Source organism: Tympanuchus pallidicinctus, unplaced genomic scaffold (genome assembly GCF_026119805.1).
Source record: "Tympanuchus pallidicinctus isolate F22 unplaced genomic scaffold, pur_lepc_1.0 scaffold22, whole genome shotgun sequence".
Classification (NCBI taxonomy): domain Eukaryota; kingdom Metazoa; phylum Chordata; class Aves; order Galliformes; family Phasianidae; genus Tympanuchus; species Tympanuchus pallidicinctus.
Genome location: NW_026294739.1, coordinates 8152023 through 8174606, shown reverse-complemented (window position 1 = coordinate 8174606; position 22584 = coordinate 8152023). Strand labels below are relative to the sequence as shown.

Sequence of the window (22584 nt, the reverse complement as noted above, 5' to 3'; positions counted from 1 at the left end):
AATTCCCTCCCTTACAAAGTGGGATCGGTGTATTTTTGTGTGTAGGTGCCTCCAGGAGTCTTGTGGCAGAGGTTTGATAGGCAGAACATCTACAGTTGAATTGCTCTCAGAGAACAGGTCGTCAACCAGAGGTCAGCACACTCCATAGCTCTCTACCATATCCAAATTTACTGAGAAATGTTCATAATCCCGAAGAAAACCCAGGGTTTGGGAAACACACTCCTGCAGAGTATTCCCATTTCTGTTGCTCTGGTACGGGCTCTGCCTGGTCTTGGGTGCTGCATGGCTCCTCCACAAAAGCACTCAAAGTAGGGATATTTAAAGGAAGAAACACAAATGTAAATTAACATAGCTCTTTCCCAGCTCCCAGCAAAGCGCAACAGATTTGTTCTGAACAGAAAGAAAGAGAAGAAAACATTATTAAGCAGCTACTGATAGATGTGACTTTCCAAACCTCTTAGCTGCAGTAACAATGTAAATGTCTTCCATCTTTTTGTTGGTGACCATTTAAAATGCCAGACAGGACGTCCTGGCCCTTCAGCAACCAGATTTTCATCAACAGGACACAAAATACCAACAAGCAGGTCTTTGTGAGCTGTCAGACACATGCATGCTACTGAAGAAGAATAAAGCAAAATCTTTATGATATATACAAACAATCCTATATTGCACAGCCTTTCCAAATGAAAAATACGAGAGCTGTGAAAAGAAAAATGTGGGAGCCAGACTGAAAATACAGTGAATAATCTCTGAAGCCAGGCCATAACGGTGAAGTGTGGGTTGGATAAATCCATGCCAATTCACAGCCCTGAAAGGCATTTCAGAAAATGTTCCATTGAAAGGTGCAATATAGTTCCATAAGGAAAAATAGGTGCTGCTAAAAATCCCATGGGGAAGAAGAATATACTGGCCATAAAGTTCAAAAGCGTTGTCCATTTTCATCAATTTTTGAGCAAACTTTTCTAATATTTGGATTAACCACCCAGTATTTTATATTCTGGAATTTCTCTGAGTATTTTCTTTTAAGATATATGAACTTCTAATGACAAAAAAAAAAAAAAAAAAAAAAAAAAAAGTAGGGATCACTGCATAAGGGCTTAGACAATGCCACAACCCATGCTTTCTGTGTGACATCTTGGCTGTCAAATTCTTGGTTTGCCTTTTTTTAATGCTGCTGTCTCTTTGGAACTTAAATCAGAAGCAGTAAGATAGACCCTGAATAGATGATTTAGTGGGGCTTCCGTAATTTTTGTTCCTAGTACCATAGGTTCCCACTTTGCTGACATTGTACATGCCATGGGGCTGAGGAAGATGCTGCTCTCTTCTCGTTCTTATCGGTGTCCTCACTCTGCTATAGGACAGGCAGAGGGGCTGACTTCATTTACACAAAGGATGAGGAGCACCACACCTCACATGTGTGATCGTGGATATTGTACAAACACTCTTTTCTTCATGACAACAGCATATCATAAATAAAATGAAAGCCCAACAGCTGACGTGAGGCTGTAACAACGTGATCTTAAACCAACTCAAACTATAATGAAATAAAAACGGCATCGATGTTTGGAGATTAGTAGCAATGCCTCCTGCATCTGCAAACAAAGCGACCCATGAACAGTGCAAGCTGTGAGCAGTGCTACCTATCACTCAGTAGAGCCAAGCATGCTGGATTGTTTGGGCAGGCTACAAGTAAAACAAAAAGGCTTTCTGAAAGCCACTTACCATCCTCTGGGAGGAAAAGACACTGCCTCCCTCCTTCCTCTTGCCTGTGCTCAAACAGGAGCTTCCAAACTCTCTTTCCCACTGAAACACTCGATGGTGCCTTCTCTCATGCACACGGGTCCCAGCCAGCTGGCTGGGAGGTGTCTCCAAGGTGTTTCCACTCCAGAGGGTGGCTCCTAGGAGGCAGCCGTATGCCATGGCTGCAGGTGGCAGTGGGCTAAGCTAAGTAGCAAGAGTTAGCTTATGATGCGTTCTCTGACAGTCTTAGCTTGACGCGGAGATCCTTTAGCATGCCTTCACAAAATGGGAGTTGTCCAATGTAAGAGTTCAGCAGGAATCAGATTTCAAAGGCTCTGGGCACCGAGATCTTTTCTCATCCGAAGCCAGCAGGAGTCTGCCCACCAACTCCACGGGTCAAAGAACTTGACTACACTTTGTTCAAACAAACAGTAACACCCCACCCTCCTTCCCCCCCCCAAATGTTTTTAAAAGCCTTCTGAAAAGCAGTTGGAAAATGACAAGGTTTCTGTTGTTGTTAGCTACAAACACTGCACTGCAATTAAACGTTGTTACCTCCAGTGGCTGTAAAAGCTGGGAAGTGAGCGTAAAGCTACAGGCTGTATCTGCCACCATTGCTCTGGAACAGTACTGACATAAAAGAAGGTACGGTTTGATTCAGCCCAGGCAGTCATTCTAACAGCTCTGTACTGCTACCCAGCTCTCCCATCATCGCTAAATTCAAAACAACAATTGGTTATTAATGCAGAGGTGATTAAAAGTAACAGCACATTCAGGAACACATAGCATGTGCAGGGTGAGCTGTGAAAGCAGACACTCGCCATGCAGTCAGTGCATGGTAACGCTCCCAGAGACAGCTGAGCACACAATTGCACACAATTGCAAATTTGCCTCCGGAAGCATCCAAGGTGTTTCCTAACGGTGTCCTCCCAGCCCGCAGCCGCAGCGCAGTGAGCCCCCTGCATTCCCGCAGCCGCACCGCAAGCTCAGGCACCCAGTGCTACGCGCCACGCGCACCGCTCTCTTGCTTCCTGCACAAATTCTTCTTCTTAGGACACACAAGGAAATCTTCATTTTTTTCCTTGAACTGGGAGGAATATTAACCAAAAAAAGCATAGAAGTACGCACTGATGGCCTGTACTAAGCGTACGTTTTTATAAACTTTGCTAGCAGTACATTTCTGATTGACTCATATAACAGACCAGAAGTGGAAGAAAACATGCATTTCCAGCTTTCTCAAGAATTTTTCCCTTTATATTTCTAATTCAGTGCAAGCCACTAAAAGCCAATTTTCTGTTTGTATAGAAACATCTCTAATGTTACTGGCACAGATCTGGAAGTGAACATTTGCCAGTCAACCTGTCATTTCTGCTGTGGCAGAAATAATGTAGGTGTTATCATACAGTTGCTGGCATCTCGGTTTTAAAATCCAGGTGATAATATTTTTAATTCCATTCGCACAACGGTTTGAACAAAATATCTTTCACTGCATATTTAAAGGACTTCACTGACTCCTGATATTTCAACTTCAAAAACAGCGTACGCATCACATTTTAATATTTGGACTTGCTGAGTTTACTGTTTTGATCTCCATAATTCTGTATTTCCAAACTTCTGAGAATATGTTTTCAAACAAGTGACACCACTGTAGAAAGACAAAACAAAACAAGACTCCCTATAACAACTGTTCTACCACTATCATACTGCTCTTGTAATTATACGGTGCAATATTGTAAGAGAAATCTGGGCACCTTTTCTAAATACAGGACTTGCTAAAAGACTTGTTACATTGTGCTCTGTGGTCTGACTAATCCACTACTTAAAAGCAGTTAACAAGAATCTTTGGAATTCCGAGAATTCCCAAAGATTCAAGATTATGAACAATTAACACTTACCTAAAAATTAAACCAGCAAATAGTTAATAAACCATCAGCACCTCTGACTCCAGACCTCCTGTTTCATGATTCATTGCTTCCAATTACTAAATACCACAGCTACTTTGTACAGAATCAGCATTGCACACACTCCTATGCCTCAAGTTTTCTGGTTACCCTCAGATTATTGCTGAGGCTATAAATAAAGAAAACGTTAAAGGATAAATTCCCATCCTGCAGCTTGTTTTCATGCTGGCAGTCTCACTACAGATCTCCCTGACCCTGCATTAGCAACATATTTGTAAACCTCTATCTTTCTCTTCTAAGCTAACTTTTTTTTATGCAAAACAACCGTCTGAAATGTACTGCTTGATTTGCTATTAGGTAACACATCCTATAAATGCTGGTATGTTTAAAGTAAGAGGCTGTAAAGCAACTCATACTGGTATTGTGTAAAGTAGTCTCATGCATCTCATTTACACAGTGGATCATCACAAAGTGCATTTCTATTGAGATTACTTATGACAAATCAAAGCCTCTGCTAAGCAATACGTGTAGAACTCAAGCTACCCACCATGACACATCCTCTCGTTCACTGCAAAATAGAAAGGCAAAATTCAATATTGTATTATGTCAATCACAGGAGGCACAAAGGACAGAAAACCCAGTCTTTGTGAGAGTTCAGTGGTACAAAGACCTTGAGCTAACTGCACCACAATGTAACACTTCAAACTCCCAGACTTCATTAACAGGTTGCTAACCCTGTCTCCCCAGCTCTTCCTCTTGCTGAGAGTTGCTACTCCAACATGTGTGCCTTAACTGCTCATCTACCAGTCCTGAAATAGCAGGACGGTTTGAAGCGGTGACCTCGATGACTACTGTAGGCAGCGCAACCTATGACCAAGCATGTCCACAGTACAGAACACCTGCAATTAGTGTCTCCAGCACCTCCTGCTTTGAGTTAAGATGTGGCATGGAGCAAGGAGAGTAGCTGGTGGGCAGGATCCTTATCTCTTCAAGATCCAACCCTTGCAGATTGCAAAGCTCTTGTGCAGAAGGGAGCTGAAAGCAGCAGAATACAAACTCTAGGTCATTGTTTCTTGTCATCCATTAGTGACCAAGACAGACAGAAAAATTGAACTAGGAATAAAAAAAATGAGTGGAAACAATCCCAACGCTTGAAGAACTAAGAGAAAGTGGACTCAGTGGCCTGGTCTAAAGATACAAAAATGTAACATGGAGAAACCACAAAATCGATTAGTTTCCCCACTTTATTGCACATCATTTTACGCAAGCCAGAAATAAATGCATGAGCTTCAGTACTCTTCCTCCTGATGCCAGCATTTGAACTGAAGATTCAACTAATCTTTATTGCCGTGACAGTTAAGAACTTCACCACTGATTTTTCAGCTAAGCCACTAAGTCTTTGTATTTTTCTAGTATTTTCGAGAAAATGGTCATAAGAATCATTTAAAATATATTTAAAAAAAACCAAACAAACAAAAAAAACACCAAAATAATGTATTAGGGGAGAATGCCTCAGCTCTGAAAGTGCTGCTCCCTTCAGATCTACTTGTTTAGCATTCAGTGATCTAAGCACACTAACCCCAGCTTGACATATAATTAATGAACAGATCCTGGACTTAGAAACTGTACTGACAGCTTCTAAAGAATCCAAATGTGAGAGCCTTTCCTGGTATGCAGTACTACATCTCCTCTAGCCTCGGAGTAACATCATACAATTTCATATATATGAGAAGCTGCTAAATAATATAGCACCCAAATCTAATTTAGTCTAGATTTACTGACAGAGCTAAAATGCAAGCGAGAAACTTAGACTGGCACACGAAGATTTTGGAAACCGGGATTCACTAGGTGCAGTGGTTGCCATATGTTACTTTTGCTTTTCTGTTTAAAAGGCAATCTCCAGCTGGATGACATTTGCTGATACAGCGTGACACTGGTTTAGCATTAATTCACTGAGAAGACTGCAACAGAGTAAACCTCTAATAGCAGCATGCTGAACCAGAGCTTCATTTGTGTGAACCCGTGAACCATCAGGCAGAAGTGGCTTCAGCTGATGGCAGTAGCTTGGGTTGAATTCCAGCTCTCCCCAGGAAATTTAAACACCCATCTTGTAAGGAATGGCTTAAGACAATAGGTTATACACCAAACATTCTAATCCATGTTAAGCTACACACATGTATCCCTTGTAACATAAGTGAACAAATCGCCAACCAGCAAAAACCTGCTGTTTGCTCTGGTTTGTGCTTTAAAGTTTGGTTCAGAAATCAAGCAAGAGCCATCATTTATTATTATTATTTTTTAAAATAGTATTGCCATTGTCCTTTCTCATTTTTACTCTTTTCTGTTGCGACCCAGATGTAAATTATACAATAGTTATTATGAACCCCAGACACTCATTGTGCTTTTCCAGACTGCAAAAAAGAGATGGGCCAACACGACCCGAGAGACCATTAATTACCATTGTCTCGAAAAGGCTTAAGATTGGCCTGCTGGACCATGTACACAAAGCTTGCCTAATGGAATGTATCCTTTCCCCGTATTATTTTTTGTTGAGAAAAAGCATTCCTTGGACATTCCAGTTGTAGTTTATGAGTGAAATGGGAGTTTGCTCTTGACGTGAGCGAGGTCAGAATTTAACCTTGTAACTGAATAGAAAAAAATGGAAAGGATTTTCTGTGACGCAATTTTGTTTGGGGTGAAGGTTTTTCATAACAGTGACTCTGTCACACTGGAAATTCCTTACTATTTCCTGCATAAAGATCTTTCTTCTAAGATTTTTTTTCTGAGTAGCTGCTGCCACTCTGCTGCAGTAATGCACTGTGCATGGAGACTGGTCTGGCTGGACAAGACAACACGATGATAGGATTAAAGTTAAAGGAAGTGAATTTATCACTCCCAGGCCTCAGACAGAAACACATACGACTGTTACGGAAGCTCCAATGCAGTGAAGAACAAATACACGCTCAACTGGAAAATACGTATCAATCGTCCCCTTGATTTAAAGGGATGTCAATGCCCTTCTGGGCAAGGGAAGTTAAGGCAAGTTAACCTCGCCTGTATTCAGATGTGTGGTGATTAAGTAAAGGGCCAGTAAGTGATCGTTAGCTGTTTCAATAAATGCCTAATCAATTGGCATTGTATGTTACTATAGACTGCAAAGCATAAGAGGCAGTTTGAAATCATAGCTGACAAACTGTTTCCAAAATGCTGCTATAAAATTGATTCATTAAGTACGGTATTGAAATTGCTCCTAGAGCTCACCTGCACTGGAGACAACTTACAGGCTGAGTAAGGCCCTTCTCTATCCAGCACTTGTATGTGCAAGTCCTCCTTGAGTACAGACTGGGATTTGCTGCATGAGAGCCTGACTGGGTAAGAGCATTTCTAAACCATGGGACACCTGGCCAGCATGAATCAAGCCTACAGAGTGTGGACTGTTACCCAATAATTTTCAACCATAAAAAGCTGCCATGAAAAATACAAGTATCTTTGCAATTTTGGTTCTGTTAAAAATATACATACATATATATATATATATACATTATTATTACTTTTTTTTTACTGAAAAGCTGAAAACTTTACATTAGTAAAAATAATAATCTTTTAAGGATCTCATTTAAAATACATGACATTTTTATTTTCATTGTTTAACGAGACAAAATGAGAATAAAAGTAAGTTATCAAAAGTGGGTGCTGGCATTCATACTTGTCCATAGTTGGCACACACAGGATGTACATGAATAGCCACACAGTTCTAGTGAAAGATTATGAACAAACACACATACATATACATAGGTATATAAACATACTATACATACATACATGAGTGAATATACATATTTATGTGCATACAGTATACAGACGAGATACTATACAGGTACAGTAAGTGCAATATACTGTATAAGGCTATACAGACATCAAAAGATTCAGGTGAAATGGCAACAACCATGAGAACAAAGCTTGGATGGTTTGTGGCAGTGCAGATGGAGGGGGAACCTTGCTGATCTGCGTTGTTTTATGCATCAGGCACACACAATTCGAACAGAAAACATGGTACAATACATTCTGTTCATATACAAAAAAGGTAAGACAAGTGGAAGTGCATGGAGGTAACTGAAATGTGCACGAGCAGACAGATAAGGTTGTTCTACCTAGAGTACAGAATAGTTACAGAATAGTTGGTTCATTTACAGAGAATGCCTATATATAAACCCATGCTTTCATGAATCCATGCCATTTTTATTTCTACTTTTCCTTTAAGAATATTATAAAATTCTTCCCCTGAGTTAAACATAAATACACACAGAAAAGGGAAAAAAAAGGAAATTGCATGCTTCTGTTTTTGTTTTTTAATTTTTTTTTTTTTTAAACCAAGGCACAATGTCTTTAATAGTGGTTGCAACAGCATTTGAAATAAACTTTGCAATTGTTGTTGTTCTGGTACTGTATCCCTCTTAGTGTGACTAAGCTAATTGTTTGCACACGAAAATCTCAGAACAAGCTTTGAAGTGAATTTAGAAATTTTAGAAGAGAATAAACAAATTTATGAGAAATGCCTTAAAGAAAAAAGAGGAAGGCTTGCTACCAAATGAAATCCTTTATAGGCAACTTACAGATGCTTAGACTGAAATAATTCCACATAGCTACATTATATATTTAATGCTACAGTAAGTTTTTAATTATTTTCAGTAGAACCATGTACAATGCTGTAGGAGCTGGAGATGAAGAACTTCCAGTAAGTTTTCAGTTTCTTGTTGCAGGCAGAATAGAACAGTGATCTCACTGATTCTGTTTCATAAGCTGCAAGAGGTATAGTTTAGTAACATTTGTTCAATTAAACATTTAAACTTCTAAGGCTTTTAATCTCTCCATTTCATGGACAGTCTAAGTCTTTTATAGGGAATATTAGTTCTAAATTTCTGAGGAAAATCACATTAATTTCTTCACCCTCATGCACAACTCTGACCCTCAAAAAGAAGGACTGGCTGAAAGGGCTGTGTCCCCATGTCTGAGCCCTCTTTGCAGGGATCTAGAGGCACGCAGCCAAAAGTCCTAAAAGAGCAAGCCCCAAGGTTGCTGCCCTTCACTGCTTCCTTTCTTCTCATCTCCTTGCTACTTTCTTTCCTTTTTGCTGATAAAAGCATTGCTTGTGCCTACGGTCTGCTTTGCCTTTAAGTACGCCGAGAATCTCCTTACTTTCCCTCACAATCTAGGATGTACAATGGGGTTTGACCTGCATGTTTCCTTGACTTCCTGATGATGTTCTGAACATCTCAGCAGCTTCCAGGGGCTGTGCGTGTCAGTCACTTCCAGGGAATAGCCACATGCATTGTGCTTCTTAGGCTGCTGCATCCTTCCCACACATCTCCCTGTTGAGCTAAGACACTTTTTTGAAATACTGAAACACACTGTTCCAACTCAACACGTAGGTTAAATCCTTTCAAGGCTGCTCTTTGAAAAGGTAAATTCTCAGATCTGAAAAACGCCCAGATAAAGATAGCAAAAAAACAATATGAAAGTGAACACTCCCATAAGCGCTGCATTTCATTCCTTCTCCAAGTATTATTGTATTTGAAAAGTTTCATCTTCTTATGCGAGGGAACAAACCTCTTTCTCTATTCTGCTGGCAAGCTTATAAAACCTATCTAAGCACAAGAGATCACTATAAGATGAGATATAACGGAATGCAACATTCTGCCTCCCAATCTCCTTGTCCATGCTGGAGCTTGAGGGGTGAGGAAAGGTATGCAGACAAAACATAGGGCTGGTGCTATTGATTGCAAGAACTGCTCACTCTGCTCCTGTGTCCAGCACCTTCTTTCTGCAGCAGCATACTTGCTAAAGCTGACCTGCTTCCCTCAACAAGTCTCCTTTGTGTCCTATCCTAAAACTGCATGTCCCAAATGGCTGTGACCAGTGGTGCCTTTGCAAAACCAGCAGGCACCTCAGAGAAGTGCTGCTGCTATGCAGCCACAGACCTGTGTGCAGTGCAGCCCCCAGCAGTTCCACAGGCTCTGCAGCTGCCCCAAGCTGGGGGTAACATGGAGCCACCAAATCCTGCTCAGGGCCTGCTGTGGCTGCAGCGCATGCCTGGGCTGCACAGCACGCTCTTTCCCATGCTCTTCAATCAGTGCTTGGCAGAACAGGACTCAGAAATGCAGCGACCTGCTTCTGCTGCATGATCACACCAGCCAAACGCCCAGAAAAACACTTTGGGACAGCAGCAGCAGGGCTGTCTGCCAACAGAAGGCGGCTTTGATACGTTGGCTTCTTGTGCCAATCAGTCAGGTGTGCCTGGGAGGTGAAGGATGATGGATGCGGCAATTCCATCCCCTCCAAGGTTTGCATTTTCATTTTCTTTTCTTCCTTTCTTTTTTTTTCTTTATTTTATTTTATTTTTAATAAGAGCTCTCTGTTTTCAGTTTTATATTTAGAAACAATCTGCTTTGGACCCATGCACTGATTATGTAAGACCAGATTCGGGCTGCAACACACCATAACGCGATGTGGAGCCATCCCTACAACATTAACATTCTTGTTGCTGCTCTCATCCAACATGTTGTCAGTGTATTTAGCTGGACTGATGACAGCAGAATTTTGCTTTCGTGTGCACACAATATTTGTCCTTGAAGGGAAAGGAAAAGATGGCTTAAAGTAATCCACGCGCTCCCTCTGGTGGGCACGGGGCTCTGCTGCGCTTCGTGAAAGCGCCAACAGAAGCTCAGAAATCCCAAGTCCCTGCGGTCCTCAGCAGGCAGAGTCCCGTGGTTCGGCACGACTCGGATTTTCACATTCGCTCAGGCCAAACTCTGGTCAAATCCATTATCTCAAGAGAGAAGCAGGGACGCTTCACGTCCCACCAGCGAGGGGCTGTGCCAGGGGTTTCTCTGCTCCCTGCTTTGGGTTCTCCCACACCTGCCAATCTACCCAGGTGGGACTTAATGTCTTTTCCCTCCCAAGCAGTTGAAAACTGCCATCACAAAACTCTGCGTCTGTATTTGATTTCTTCTACACAGACCCTGACAACTTCTCCATGAGTAAACTTTCTCTAACTAAATTTACCTTGTTTTCTGGTATAAGACATTCAAATACATTTCATTATGTTAGTGGCTTATAAAACGGAATAAATCTCTGTCAAAGATACAGTGAATTTTATTCCTTTCTTTTTTTTTTTTTTTTAAATTTCACAGTCTACAGCTGTTTACTCTCTCACCTGTTAAACTGGGCTTACAGATCCCTGGGGTAAGGAAAGGATTTGTTCTACACATTGTCTATACACACAGGGACTTTATTTATGGTACTTAGACAAACTTATTACGGATATTATTTATGATTCTTAGATGTGATTGTGGTAAATCCTAATGGCGAACACGAGGCAGGTTTTGGATCTAGTGACTGTCCCAAGCCTTATTAAAAATGATGGTTAAACAGAAAGAGTAATTTAGTTCCTTAAGTAAATAGTTTCATAAGCTACCACCCAAAGCAATAAACAGCGTATAAAAAGTGCAGACCAAAAACCCATGGGTCTTCCGATTACAGGGAGGCTAACGGACTGCTCCCACACTGCAGACACAGTTTGAATGAAGAAAAACATCAAGTAGCAAAAATGAACAACCATGATCCTGGCTCCAGGAGCACAGACAGATCTCAGACACCGCACTGTTCGAAGGGGGATATTTGGGATTTAAACACTGGGAGAAGAAAATGATTATCATCATTCCATGAATTGCTCTAAGTATTTTGCTACATCCAAAATGCATGGTATAGTGTCAAAAATTTTGAAAATGAGATGAAAAAAAGAGCGACAGAAGAGCCATACCAGAGTGGCGACAAACACTGTAGCTTGATACTTATTTTGAATAGGAATTTGGTATTACGTCTCACCTGCAGCCAGCAGCCCAGGGAGGTCCTTAATTTCCCTATGGCCCAGGGAACAGGTGTGACAGAGACTGGTTCTTTCATTGTAAAACCCCTGCACTATTAAAACCATAAGAGCAGAATCATTTGGGTTTTGTGCTGGTTTCAGATGGTGATCTTTCAAGGACTGCATCCAGCAAGGTTTTACAGTACTGAGCAGTGGCACTTATTTATGCCATTAGCAGGTACTTATTCTCTTACTAATGCACTTTTTCCCTTCTGTTTGCCATTTTGCTGGTATTCAGGATGAAGGTCTGCAGAGTTCTCCATCTACCAGCACTTCTGTATTTTTCACAGACTGGAAGGTAAAAAAACAAAGCAAAGCAAAACAAAACAAAACAAAAAAGCAAAACCAAACTCTGCATTGATTGGACAGGGAAAAGCATGGATTGTCATTTGTAGATGCTCATTTTTCAGCAGCAGAACCTGTTCAATGGGCCAGTCAGGCACCTGGCCCTGCTAAGAGGCTGACAAGCGCGAGTATTTGCTGATTGCTTTGAACTCCTGTACAGTGGTGCTGGGAAAATTGCAACTTTAAGCTGAGAATAATGGAAGAGCACAGATGTATTGTTTGTGCTCGGCGTAATTGAGAGCCCATGTGCTTTCAGACACAATTTGCCAACTAAAGCATGATAATGCCAAGTCATTGGGGAAGTTTTTTGTCTAGGTGCCTTCAAAAATAATTACAGCAGTAATAGCAACAATTCAGCCTTCTTGTATTCATTCATTAAAGGGTGAACACAATGCTTACGAAGCACGCAATGACTATAATACGCTCTGTATACACAACTAAGGCCAGAGACATTAAGAACTGGGTTTGTGATACTCAGTTGACCCAGAACAGCATTATTTACGCACTGAGGCGTGAGACAAACACTGAGCTTCTTGGAAACACTTCATAACTGTCAAGACTCAACTCTAAATTATTTCTCCGAAGTTTTATTAATTTCTTTCAACGAGCTCGTGCTGCATTTATTCTGCAGAGCGTTGTTCTAGGAACGCGTCCTCAAGAACGTTCCCCCAAGCGGCGCAGGCGGCCCCGCACTGCCAGCAACGCGGGCCGAGCGGCCGCGCACCGCCGGGGGGAGACGCTGACGGGGGCCGCCAGGCGGAGCCACGAGCTCGCCCAGCGCCGCGCCAGGCCGTGCTGGGCAGGGCCCGGGCCTCGCTAGGCCGCTCCGGGCCGTCCGGGCAGGGCCGCACTGCGCCTCGCTGGGCCGCAGCGTGCCGCGATCGAGGAGAGCGGAGCCCCGCGGGCAGGCCGCATACGGATCCAGGCCCAAGGTGCCGGCGCTGTCATGTACCGGCGGCGTAACCTGTCTGAATAATAAACAGACAGATACAAGCCACAGCAATGTAAAAAAGCAGCAGTGCGTCTCCCTGAAGAGGAGAAACCTGCTGCTGCAGGCAGATACCAGCCACACTCAGCAGGGAAAGGCCACTAACAGCTCAGTGCTGATTTTGATACATTTTCTAGCGTTTTCTTCAACACAAGTCAAGACTCCTTAATGCACAGCGCTCCGTGTATTTCTACTCCTTCTGCTGACTTATTCCTTCTAATCTCAGGATGGTGTCTGGATTTAACTTTCATCATCGCTTTTAAGTTTAAATCTTATTTCCTTGCCAAAATTGGAGATAGGTATCAGTGCCCAGGCCTCCCCACAGGAAGGCACCAGGCCTTGCAGGCATCCTAGCCTTCTGGAGGTGGGGACAGCATGCCACAAGGAGACAGCAGGAGAGGAACTAGAGTGCTGCCTCCCCACTGAAAAGCAGGGAACTGCGGGGCAGCGTGAGGGGAGGCGGCACGTTTGCAGATAAGTACAGAGCTTTGTGGGAACAGCTGAAAAGAGGCTGTGCTTCAGCAGAAAAGCTGAAATACCGCCGTCTAACTACCAGGAGTCTCGTTATCAGAGGCTGTATTTTCTCTCAGGTTGCGGATCTCATAAACATACGTATAATTCCTTCAGGATGTGTTGTTTTAACATGTACTATTGCGCTCATATGCAGTGTAATACATACGACTTTCCAACTGCTGTCTACATCTTAATGAAAATAAATTTCACTTTGCAGCAAAGAAGTCTAGGGACAGTTACATTGGTTCCTTTTCCTTAAAATGGAATTAAGCCTAGAAGTAACCTAGTGATGTTTTTATGTACATTAAGAATATAGATTTGCGATGCTTTGCTATCCAGCAGAGGGACTTCCACAGTGTATATTGCTTGAAACATTTCCCTCTTTTGTAATGAGCATGCTCGATACACATATATTCTGCATGTAACAGGGAATTTTGAGCCCATCCATGTCATGTAATCTTTCCTTACCCTGAGATGAAGATACAGAGAATGATAGGGGGCAGTGAAACATCACTGTATTGCAGATGTATCTATTCCTCCAAATCCTGCTTACTTTGCACACGTGAACCATTTTTTTTCACTGCTGGTGCTCTGACATGCCTGAGCATTTGCCATTGCAGGGTGAAACATCTCAGCATGTCTGATACAAATGTCTTAGGCTCAGAGGTTGCCAGCAGTAAGGGAGATCATTTATTTACTAAGGCATCCTGAGACTGTATATAATTTCTACCTCAGAAACCTCACTTAATGTTTAACTTCTACTGTCCTCTGTTTCCTTGTGTAGAAACAAAAGACTTGTACTTGTTTGTACTTCAGTATAAAGACCAAACTCAAATGTACTTGCACTGTTTCTAGTTTTATCCACACACTTCTTGATATCTAAGATCAAGATGTAACTTTCTTTACTTTCTAGAACATCTTCCTATTCCCCATATCTTCACATTCTGTGATATGTAGAACACTTCTCTACTACTTACATTCCCCTATTCAGGATACATATTTATATCAAGATACGTATTTAGCATATATAACTATTTGCCATTTCTGTAGCTAAAAAAATATTCTATGCTACTGCCATATTTCATTTTTATACTCTCCAGTTGTCTTCCTTTTCTACTTCCTTAATTTCTTACACTTTGCTCTTACACAACTTCAGTTCCGAGATAAACTTTTGTTTATCCTTCAGTTTAAATTGAGTGATTTTTTTACTTAATCCATGGTTACTTCCTGCAGCCATCTTTCAAAACACCCTTGCCATTTACCAGACATAATATAGAACAGCGTGCTTCCTGTCTGCCTCTGCTCATCTGTCACTGCTGGTGACTGCTGCGCTACAGATTTCTAAATGTTCTCCAATAGAGAACAGCCAAACAACTTATCTCTGCTTATAAGTCCTTTCTTTTTATTTATAAGTAATGTAGCACTTACCATCCACGTGCCATAAGTATGTTCCATAAATATTAGCTAGTTAATCCTCACAACTCCTACACCAATAAACAAACATGAATTTAAGGCATAGAGGAGTTAAATGTCAACAGTTACACAATTGGCCAGTATTTGACTGGAATTCAAATTCAGATTTTCTCAATTCAGACCTGTCTTGAATTACCAAGCATTCTCACTACTTACACAAATCATCATGTAAAAGCTCAAATAAGTTAAATGTTTTGGAAAAACATTAGTTTGGGATCCTTGAAGATTTGAAATAAATGATCAATCCAGTAAGCTGCCCTTTCCCAGATGTATTCCTCAATCTTGCATCCCTGTGAGGTCAGCTGTGTCCATCTCAGCACAGAGGTGAATAACAGAGAGCATCCTCTTCTTTCAGAAAGACTAACTGCTGATTATGATGTAGTTAAGGAAACCGGTGTCGATACAATCAATGGCCACAGCACAAGAAAACAAATACCCTGTATGCCACAATCTGTCAGACTCGGAATGGACTAACCTGGGCATTTCCAAACACTTCTCACCCACCTCAGATTAATTGCACATTAAGACAGAGTGGGCGTATAAAGGAAATAATTGAAACAATGTTTGTATAGCCAAAGAGATACTGAGACTTCTGTCTCTCCCCAGAACTGGGGTCAAGCCAGACCTTTACAAAATTATGCATTCGTAATAAATGGCAACTTAATAGATTAATAGTGAGCAGTTGACAATTGGAGGGGAATTCTTGAGGGCAGAGACAGTTTTGACCAGATCTGTGGTTTTTCATGAAGACATGCCCATACCACACACGCACTGTTCAATTAACAAGAACACCCTCTACAGTCACTTGAAAATTCCTCTTATCATCTTTGTTCTTTTCTTCTGTATGAAGTGAGGTGGAATTTTCCTCCACAGTTTCAGTGAACCCTGGCTGCAGCTTCTAAGAGGCTCATTATCTCTTCTATCACATCAGCTTCTGCTTTCAAGGCTTATTTTTTAGTTCTTAATATAAATTGAGAGACTAAAATGCCTTCAAAACACCCAAGGTGCCTTTGCACTGAGTAACCAGTAAATCATCGTGTCTGTTTTATGAAAAAATATACACTACTTGAACACTGGGATACTCAAAACCTTTGGAAGTACAATTACCTTAATTTCTTCCCTAGATAAAAATACTTAGTGTTTAAATGGGTTATCATTTTGAATCTCTGTTATGGATTTGGTTTTATGTTAAATATTTTTCAGAAACGTGCAATGCATTGCGTCCAGCAGAACTCTAAATCAATACAGTTTTGCCACTCAAATAATATCAACCAATATAGATTAGGTTATGCAAATATAAGTTTCCTAACAACTGCTTTGTGCACTGGTTGAGTAAATTGACCTTACTCTTCTGTTTCCTCCTTTGGCCAGGAGCTTCTTGTTAAGGAGCAACAATAAACTTACATAGGGAATAATTACAAAGTAGTCTCAAGGGAGTTTATCACTGAAATCTCATTGAAGTTCAGTAGGATGATGGTGACTAATTACCCAAAAGCCAATCAAAAATTCACCATCTAAATAAGAGTGCTTGTGTGTGTTAGCATACATATATGTATGTGCACATATATACACGTATGTTGATGTGTGTACGTGTGCATACCCACACTCATATGCAGTGAGGAGCAGTCCCATACATGTACCCACAAGTGACACGATACTGGAGTGCTCTGAGCTTGACAGAAGGTGCTCACATTATGTTTAAGTGAAACCTTTTCTCTCAATTACTACTCTCAGCAGTTAGTTCTGTCAAACTAATAACACAGGTCTGTGCAGTGAAATGATACAGTACTGGCATTAGCATATAAAATAAAGGTAAGTATAGGTTTCTCATGTCTGTAATTCTTTTCTATTTTCTCTCTATTGGATAAATTTGCCAAACACTTCAATTTCTTTTTCAAGGGTCTGTGTAAGATCATTGGTTTTGATGGGGAAAAAAAAGTTTATCTGTTTAAGACATAAGGATCATTTACCACTCTGGTTCAGTTTTTGGTTCCTAACAATATACAATAAACATAACTATAGCAGACTATTTAATAGTCCTGTTCATATTACATGGCCTCTAGCTGAAGAGAGTCTAGCTGCCTTAACTAAACAAAACAACTTGCTGTAGGAGCAGTTTTCAGGACAGTGATAAATCAGTGTAATACAATCATGCACTGAGCTCAAAACAAATGTAAGACTGGCACAAATATTATAGTACAGCTGGGAGAAGTCAAAAGTACGTACACGTCATTGACAAACATTGGTGCAAATGCTTTAGACAAGACATTTAAAAGAAATTTACACTTAAACATAGATCAAATTTATCAAAGTTTGATAAATTTTAAGGACAGTAAAAAAGTACAGAAAACATGAAAAAATAAAAAAATCCAGCAAATTCATACAGTACAGTTTTACTACATTTATATTACAGAATGAAGACAGAAAAGGATACAAAGAATTAAGGGCAAAGAAAATGGCACTGGCCGTACCCAGTGGAATTTCAGTGCCAGTGAGAGATGCGCACACACAAATGCACGCTCACGCACAGAAAATAAAGACAAGAAAACAAAAATCATCTACTGTAACAAATGACAGACACAAAGGTGAGAAACATTTGGCATGTTGCAGCACATGAAGTCATTCCCGATTGGCTAACGACGGTACCTGGCTCGGCTGAAGATCACTGGCTTGCCTGAGCGGAGTAACGGACGGAGGAGGCACACCTGATGTGGATGCAGACCGACCTAATCTGCAACTTGCTTTAGGCTCTGGGAAAGAAAAGAAAAACCAACAAGTGGGAAGCTGGTTACTGCTGCATTAACCGAAGCACGGTGCACCCAGGATTCCCTTGAAATGAAAACTCCAGCCTTGAATTCTAGTTAGCATTGTGCAATTTGCTGGATCATGAAAAGCTGGGCTTAGAAGGAGGGAGATTAGGATGGAACCTAATGTCCCATGTTCTTTCCTTTCACTCTAGTGTCTCTGAAACTGAGGTATGATTATAAAACAGCAAACAGACTGGAAGCACACCAAGAAAATCATGTTGCCCTCCTTTTAAGGAAACATTAGCTAAAAGCAGTGAGGATACTATCGTACTTCGGGATTTGGAATGACACCAAAAGCTCTAGGAGATGTGATGGTAGTGACTTGAAAGACAATGCAAGAAGAAAGGAGAGAAATCAGAACTTCAACAGTGGCAAATTCTGAACTCAGTTCCCCAGAACTGAGGTGATTACAGAAGCCTTCAATTAGAAGAGAATGTTCAATTCCAGAGAAAAACTGAACAGAATTTACATGGTTATTTTATTTTCTTTCCGTTGTACATGAAGGCAGTTCTCAGAGGGCTCCCCACTGGCCTCCAGTACAGGTTACTTATGTTAACATACTGATATGAAGCAGATCAGCACAGGAGTCCTGGAAGGTTTGTGTCTGAGCTGTGCTGACACTAGTGTGCTACCCGACAGTGCTCAGCATCTCACATCTTGTCTAGAAGAAACCATCTTTTTCTAAGGAAAGAGTCTGCCTGTTTCTGCTTGAGGAAAGTTGTTGTCCCTGTGCTTCCTGTTTATACTGAGCAGACAAATCCTTGCAACCATGGCTTTTGGCTCAGATGAATGTGCTCATTCTCCCCATGCTTACAAGCCCTCCTCTTAACCCTGCACCTGTCTTTCCTACTTAGTGGGTAATACTGAGACCAAGAACACTCACGCTCAGCAGATCTACTTTGTACAACCATGGACTTTCAATTTTTAGCTGAAATAATAGTGCTTTAACATGAAAAACAAGTAACTATAATACCATGCCTCCTCACAATGGGTTGAAAGAATTTCTCTTATTCAGCCTCACATTTTCAAGAAGAAAGGAAAAATTTATGCCTTCTGCAATCCAGGTTTGCCTCTGAAAACCATATTCTGCTTCTGTCTCTGAAATATATTTTCTCATGCCATGTTTAAACTGTTGTTTTGTCTCTGTATGTTTTGTCTTAATATTTCTCTCCTGTGTGGATCTGTAGGATCATCACTAGCCAGTGGTTGGGCCAGTGTTGAGAAGGAATAAAGCTGTCCACAACTAACATGTCTTTAAGTTCACGTTGTGCATCTTGGAAACTTGAGGATAGCTGACAGGTCACGCCACCTACCAGCAGTGTGATGAAATTTGTCCTTCCAGTCTCTCTGATGTTTTTTCATTCTTGTCTTCAATGGTTATTTTATAGGAATTCAAAATAGAGTAGAGAAGAGAATTGAGTGGAGAAGAGCTATCCACTTAAGCTGAAGCACTTAAACCAGTGAAAGCATCTGTATGGGTGAATATTCATCAACTAAATATTAATACGTTGGTTAACATCCAGCTGGCTGAGCAGCAAAAATATTTATGCTGTTTGACGAATGCATTATTCAAGTCACTCATTCCTAGTCAGTCTGTAAACATACCACAAGTCAACACGGCAGTAAGCACACAGAAAGGAGCGGACAGATCTCCCCCATAACCTTACATTTTGTACATAATCTGTTGTTTTGCTTTTTTTGGACGTAGGTGGTTATTTCAGGAGTTTGATTGTATTTTTGTTCAGATTTCACACTGTCTGTGTGCCAGATAGCTGTTTCTTCCAGTCATATAAAAATAATAATAATGGGTTTCTCTTCCCTCCCAGATTTTTTCTGGGGTTTCAGAGAGAGCGAGAAGAGGGCTTTTTGGTCATTATTCTCCTACTGCTAAGTACAGGCTCTATTTTTGCTGTGACAAGCAAAATCAGACATTCAGTGTGTCAAAAACTCCAAGGCACTGTTTGCCATTGCTTCTGAGTTTTCTTTAATTCTGGAAAGCAGAGAAGAGTTGTAATTTCCCATTTGGATATATGTGCAACAGCAAAAGATTACCATTTCCTTGCCAAAGAGATTCCTTTTATCTGGCATCAAAGAAACAAAATCTATCAGACACAGATGAAGGATTACTTCCTTTGTCTCCCTGTAATATATTTACAGTATTAAGGAAACTAGTGCAATTTCCATGGTGATCCTCATCAAGAGAAGTTTCAGAGGCTGTTCTATCTAGGTGCACTTTTTTTTTTTTCAGTTCAAGAAGTGAGGTTATGCAGTGAAAGGGAAATGGCTTCTCTAATAGCCATTCCACTGGTCTCTCTGGGAATATTTTTAGACTAAATACTTCATTCTACTCTAATTAGTGCTCTGAGTAACCTCTTCACACTGCATACTGCTGTGGAAAAAAAACCTTAAACACTGTATCACTAACAGTGATGCCCAACTCACTATTTTGCATTCTGCAGCCATGCTGTTTTTCAAGTTTATTGTACTAGGGTTAACTGGATGTTGAATGCAATGTTCACTTCAAGTAATTTCTACTTTAGGCGGTCTAAAAAACAGAAAGAGATTTTCTGAAGTAATTTTGTCCACTGTCTAGCCACTTTCAGTATCATCAGCTCTTGGTTTGTGTGTTTTAAATGGCCAGTTCATTTAAAACTTCATTTAAAACAAGTTCAACTTGTCTGCAAGGTTTGTATATCAATATAGATCCTGATTCAGGAATGAAAATGAGTTTTAATATTTCCTGCTGAGAACGCTGAAGGAAGAACAATTCTGCCAACAAATTTCAAGCATGGTTTCTAGCATTTGGTTTGTGTTCATGTCATGTGGACAATATTCAGACAGGTCCCTATTAACATCTGAAATGAACAGTCTTGAGAAAATGTGAGAAGTTCCTTCTGTGACTACAGAACATGGTGTGGAGCAGGGCACAGTTCTATCAGTCAGACTGAGGAACGCATGGGGAAGGCTCTGTACGTCTGTCCCCCAGGATGGCCCCACTTGCTCAGGTTCCATGGCAGTCCTAGCTAAAGCACCTCTGGTTCCACACTGATAAATCTGATGTGGCACCTCAGCTCTGTGCTGCACTTCATTGTGACAATGTATCCCCTAGTTCTAAAACAAAACTGCACAAAAGAGTTCCAGAGACTCCACTCTGCATCCACAACTAGGGGCCTTTTGCCATTGCTGTAAAGCCACTCAAATGCTGACAGGGGCTAGCAGCCTACTGCCAAGGTAGGGAACTCATGGGCATATGTCTAAGTGCTTTACTGGACTCGAGCCAAAGGATTTCAGCAACCATTAAAAATGCTTGTTGCAATCAGTGGGCAGCACGAAGGCTGAATTCAGCAGATTATTCAGGCTAGCTATCTATCTGCTCTGTAGATTTTATTTAGTTAGGTTAAGCATGAAAGTGTTCATAAGATTCAGTTTCTATATTTCACTGAAAAAACTTCTGTGGTATTATTTGCACACCTTCAAATGACAATTTCCTCACACCATGCCATTTTATGAAAAACACTGCTCACAAAGAGCCTGAACCAGGAGCCAGGCGCTGATGTACAGAGCCAGTAGTGAGTGGCTGGTCTGCTGCGTGTCAGCCTCTGGTCATGTCCCCTGCTGTGTCACCCACAGCAGCCACGAGACTCCCAGCAATCCCAGTGGTAGGGAATGAACCTCTGTGGCCAGTTGCACTGGGAACAGCATTACTGGACTCTCAGGTTTTAAGCTGAGTCCTGACACTGCCAGCAAGATGATGTGGACATAAGCGAGCAGACAGCCCCCAAAGGACAACGTTAAGGGTGACCATTTTAGGAGAAAATACCTAACAGAAATACAGGCTTTCTAGTCACAAATACGACTTCTTAAAATTACGTACTTAATTTTTTAAGAACTCACATAAATGACCTGTTTTCCAAAAACTCAACAAACTGCTGTCATCTTAGCTAAACGTGCAGAAGCTTGGTTGCTTGCATTTGGGGCAGAGAGCGTTGGATTTCACTCAACAAAGCAGAATGCTGAGAAGAGACAAGATTTTATGGAAATATTTTCCATCAGTTTTATACCAATGTGTTATTGCTTTCTATATTCTCCAGAAATACAGCAGCTCTGCACAATTTTTATTTTTGGATCTTAACGAGAAGAGTTCTTTTATTTATCCAAGGAAGACTTCATTCTGCCTATCCTAATCTTAATTCAAAAAAATACTCTGGCTGTCACTTACATTGGAGAAGCTTCTTATCCTGTCACAGTCTCTTCTTTGCACATGAAAAGAGAAATATTGCTTATTTGCTACAGCTGCCAAGAAGCACGTTTTGAATTAAACAAGGCGATGTGACAGGCTGAGAGTAATCACATGCAAAAAAAAAAAAAAGAAAAAAAAAAAAAGAAGAAGAAGAAAACATGCATATTGGAAAAATAAATCCCGTTATCATCATAGTGGCCTGGCTGCGCTGGTCTCCTAAAAAAGAAGAGTAAGCTGAAATATAACTTGAAATTATGAAACCTTAGAAGTGGAATAAACTATATATGATTCTTTCACTTACAGAAAATACTCAGGGCTTCATCTGCAGGAGCCACTCCATGCCTAAATAGCACAGCCACATGTCAAACTGAGCGGTTTTCACAAAGAAAGCATCCATGCAACCCAGTGTTGCCAGGTATCAAGAGGCCAAAAGCTTAGCAGTACTCAAAACCAAACAAGATGAGAAAAAACATCTCTGCTTTAGGTGGGGTCTGTTTTAAGTCAGGATTTGTTCTGAACCATCATGTTTCAGGTCTATGTCAACAGCTAAGGCCATGAAATAAGGAATAAACATTGGCAGTGCTCTTTTCTTCAGCAATTCTTTCTGTTTTTCTCTGAAGCTTTTGGCACTGGTAGCCATCAGTCTTAGGGCC

The 22584-nt window shown here is 40.9% G+C and overlaps 2 protein-coding genes across 4 annotated transcripts in view; one reads left to right on the top strand and one right to left on the bottom strand.

The window, feature by feature from the left end:
- Nucleotides 1-22584, top strand: part of SERPINE2 (serpin family E member 2) — a 606689-nt gene that overhangs the window by 71441 nt on the left and 512664 nt on the right. The window lies entirely within an intron of this gene.
- NYAP2 (neuronal tyrosine-phosphorylated phosphoinositide-3-kinase adaptor 2) overlaps nt 1-22584 on the bottom strand; it is a 152740-nt gene that overhangs the window by 7642 nt on the left and 122514 nt on the right. For all 3 annotated transcript variants that reach the window (XM_052686408.1, XM_052686409.1, XM_052686410.1), the window contains one exon: nt 17531-17634. In XM_052686408.1, coding sequence (XP_052542368.1) covers nt 17531-17634 — 104 coding nt within the window. The remainder of the gene's footprint in view (nt 1-17530; nt 17635-22584) is intronic.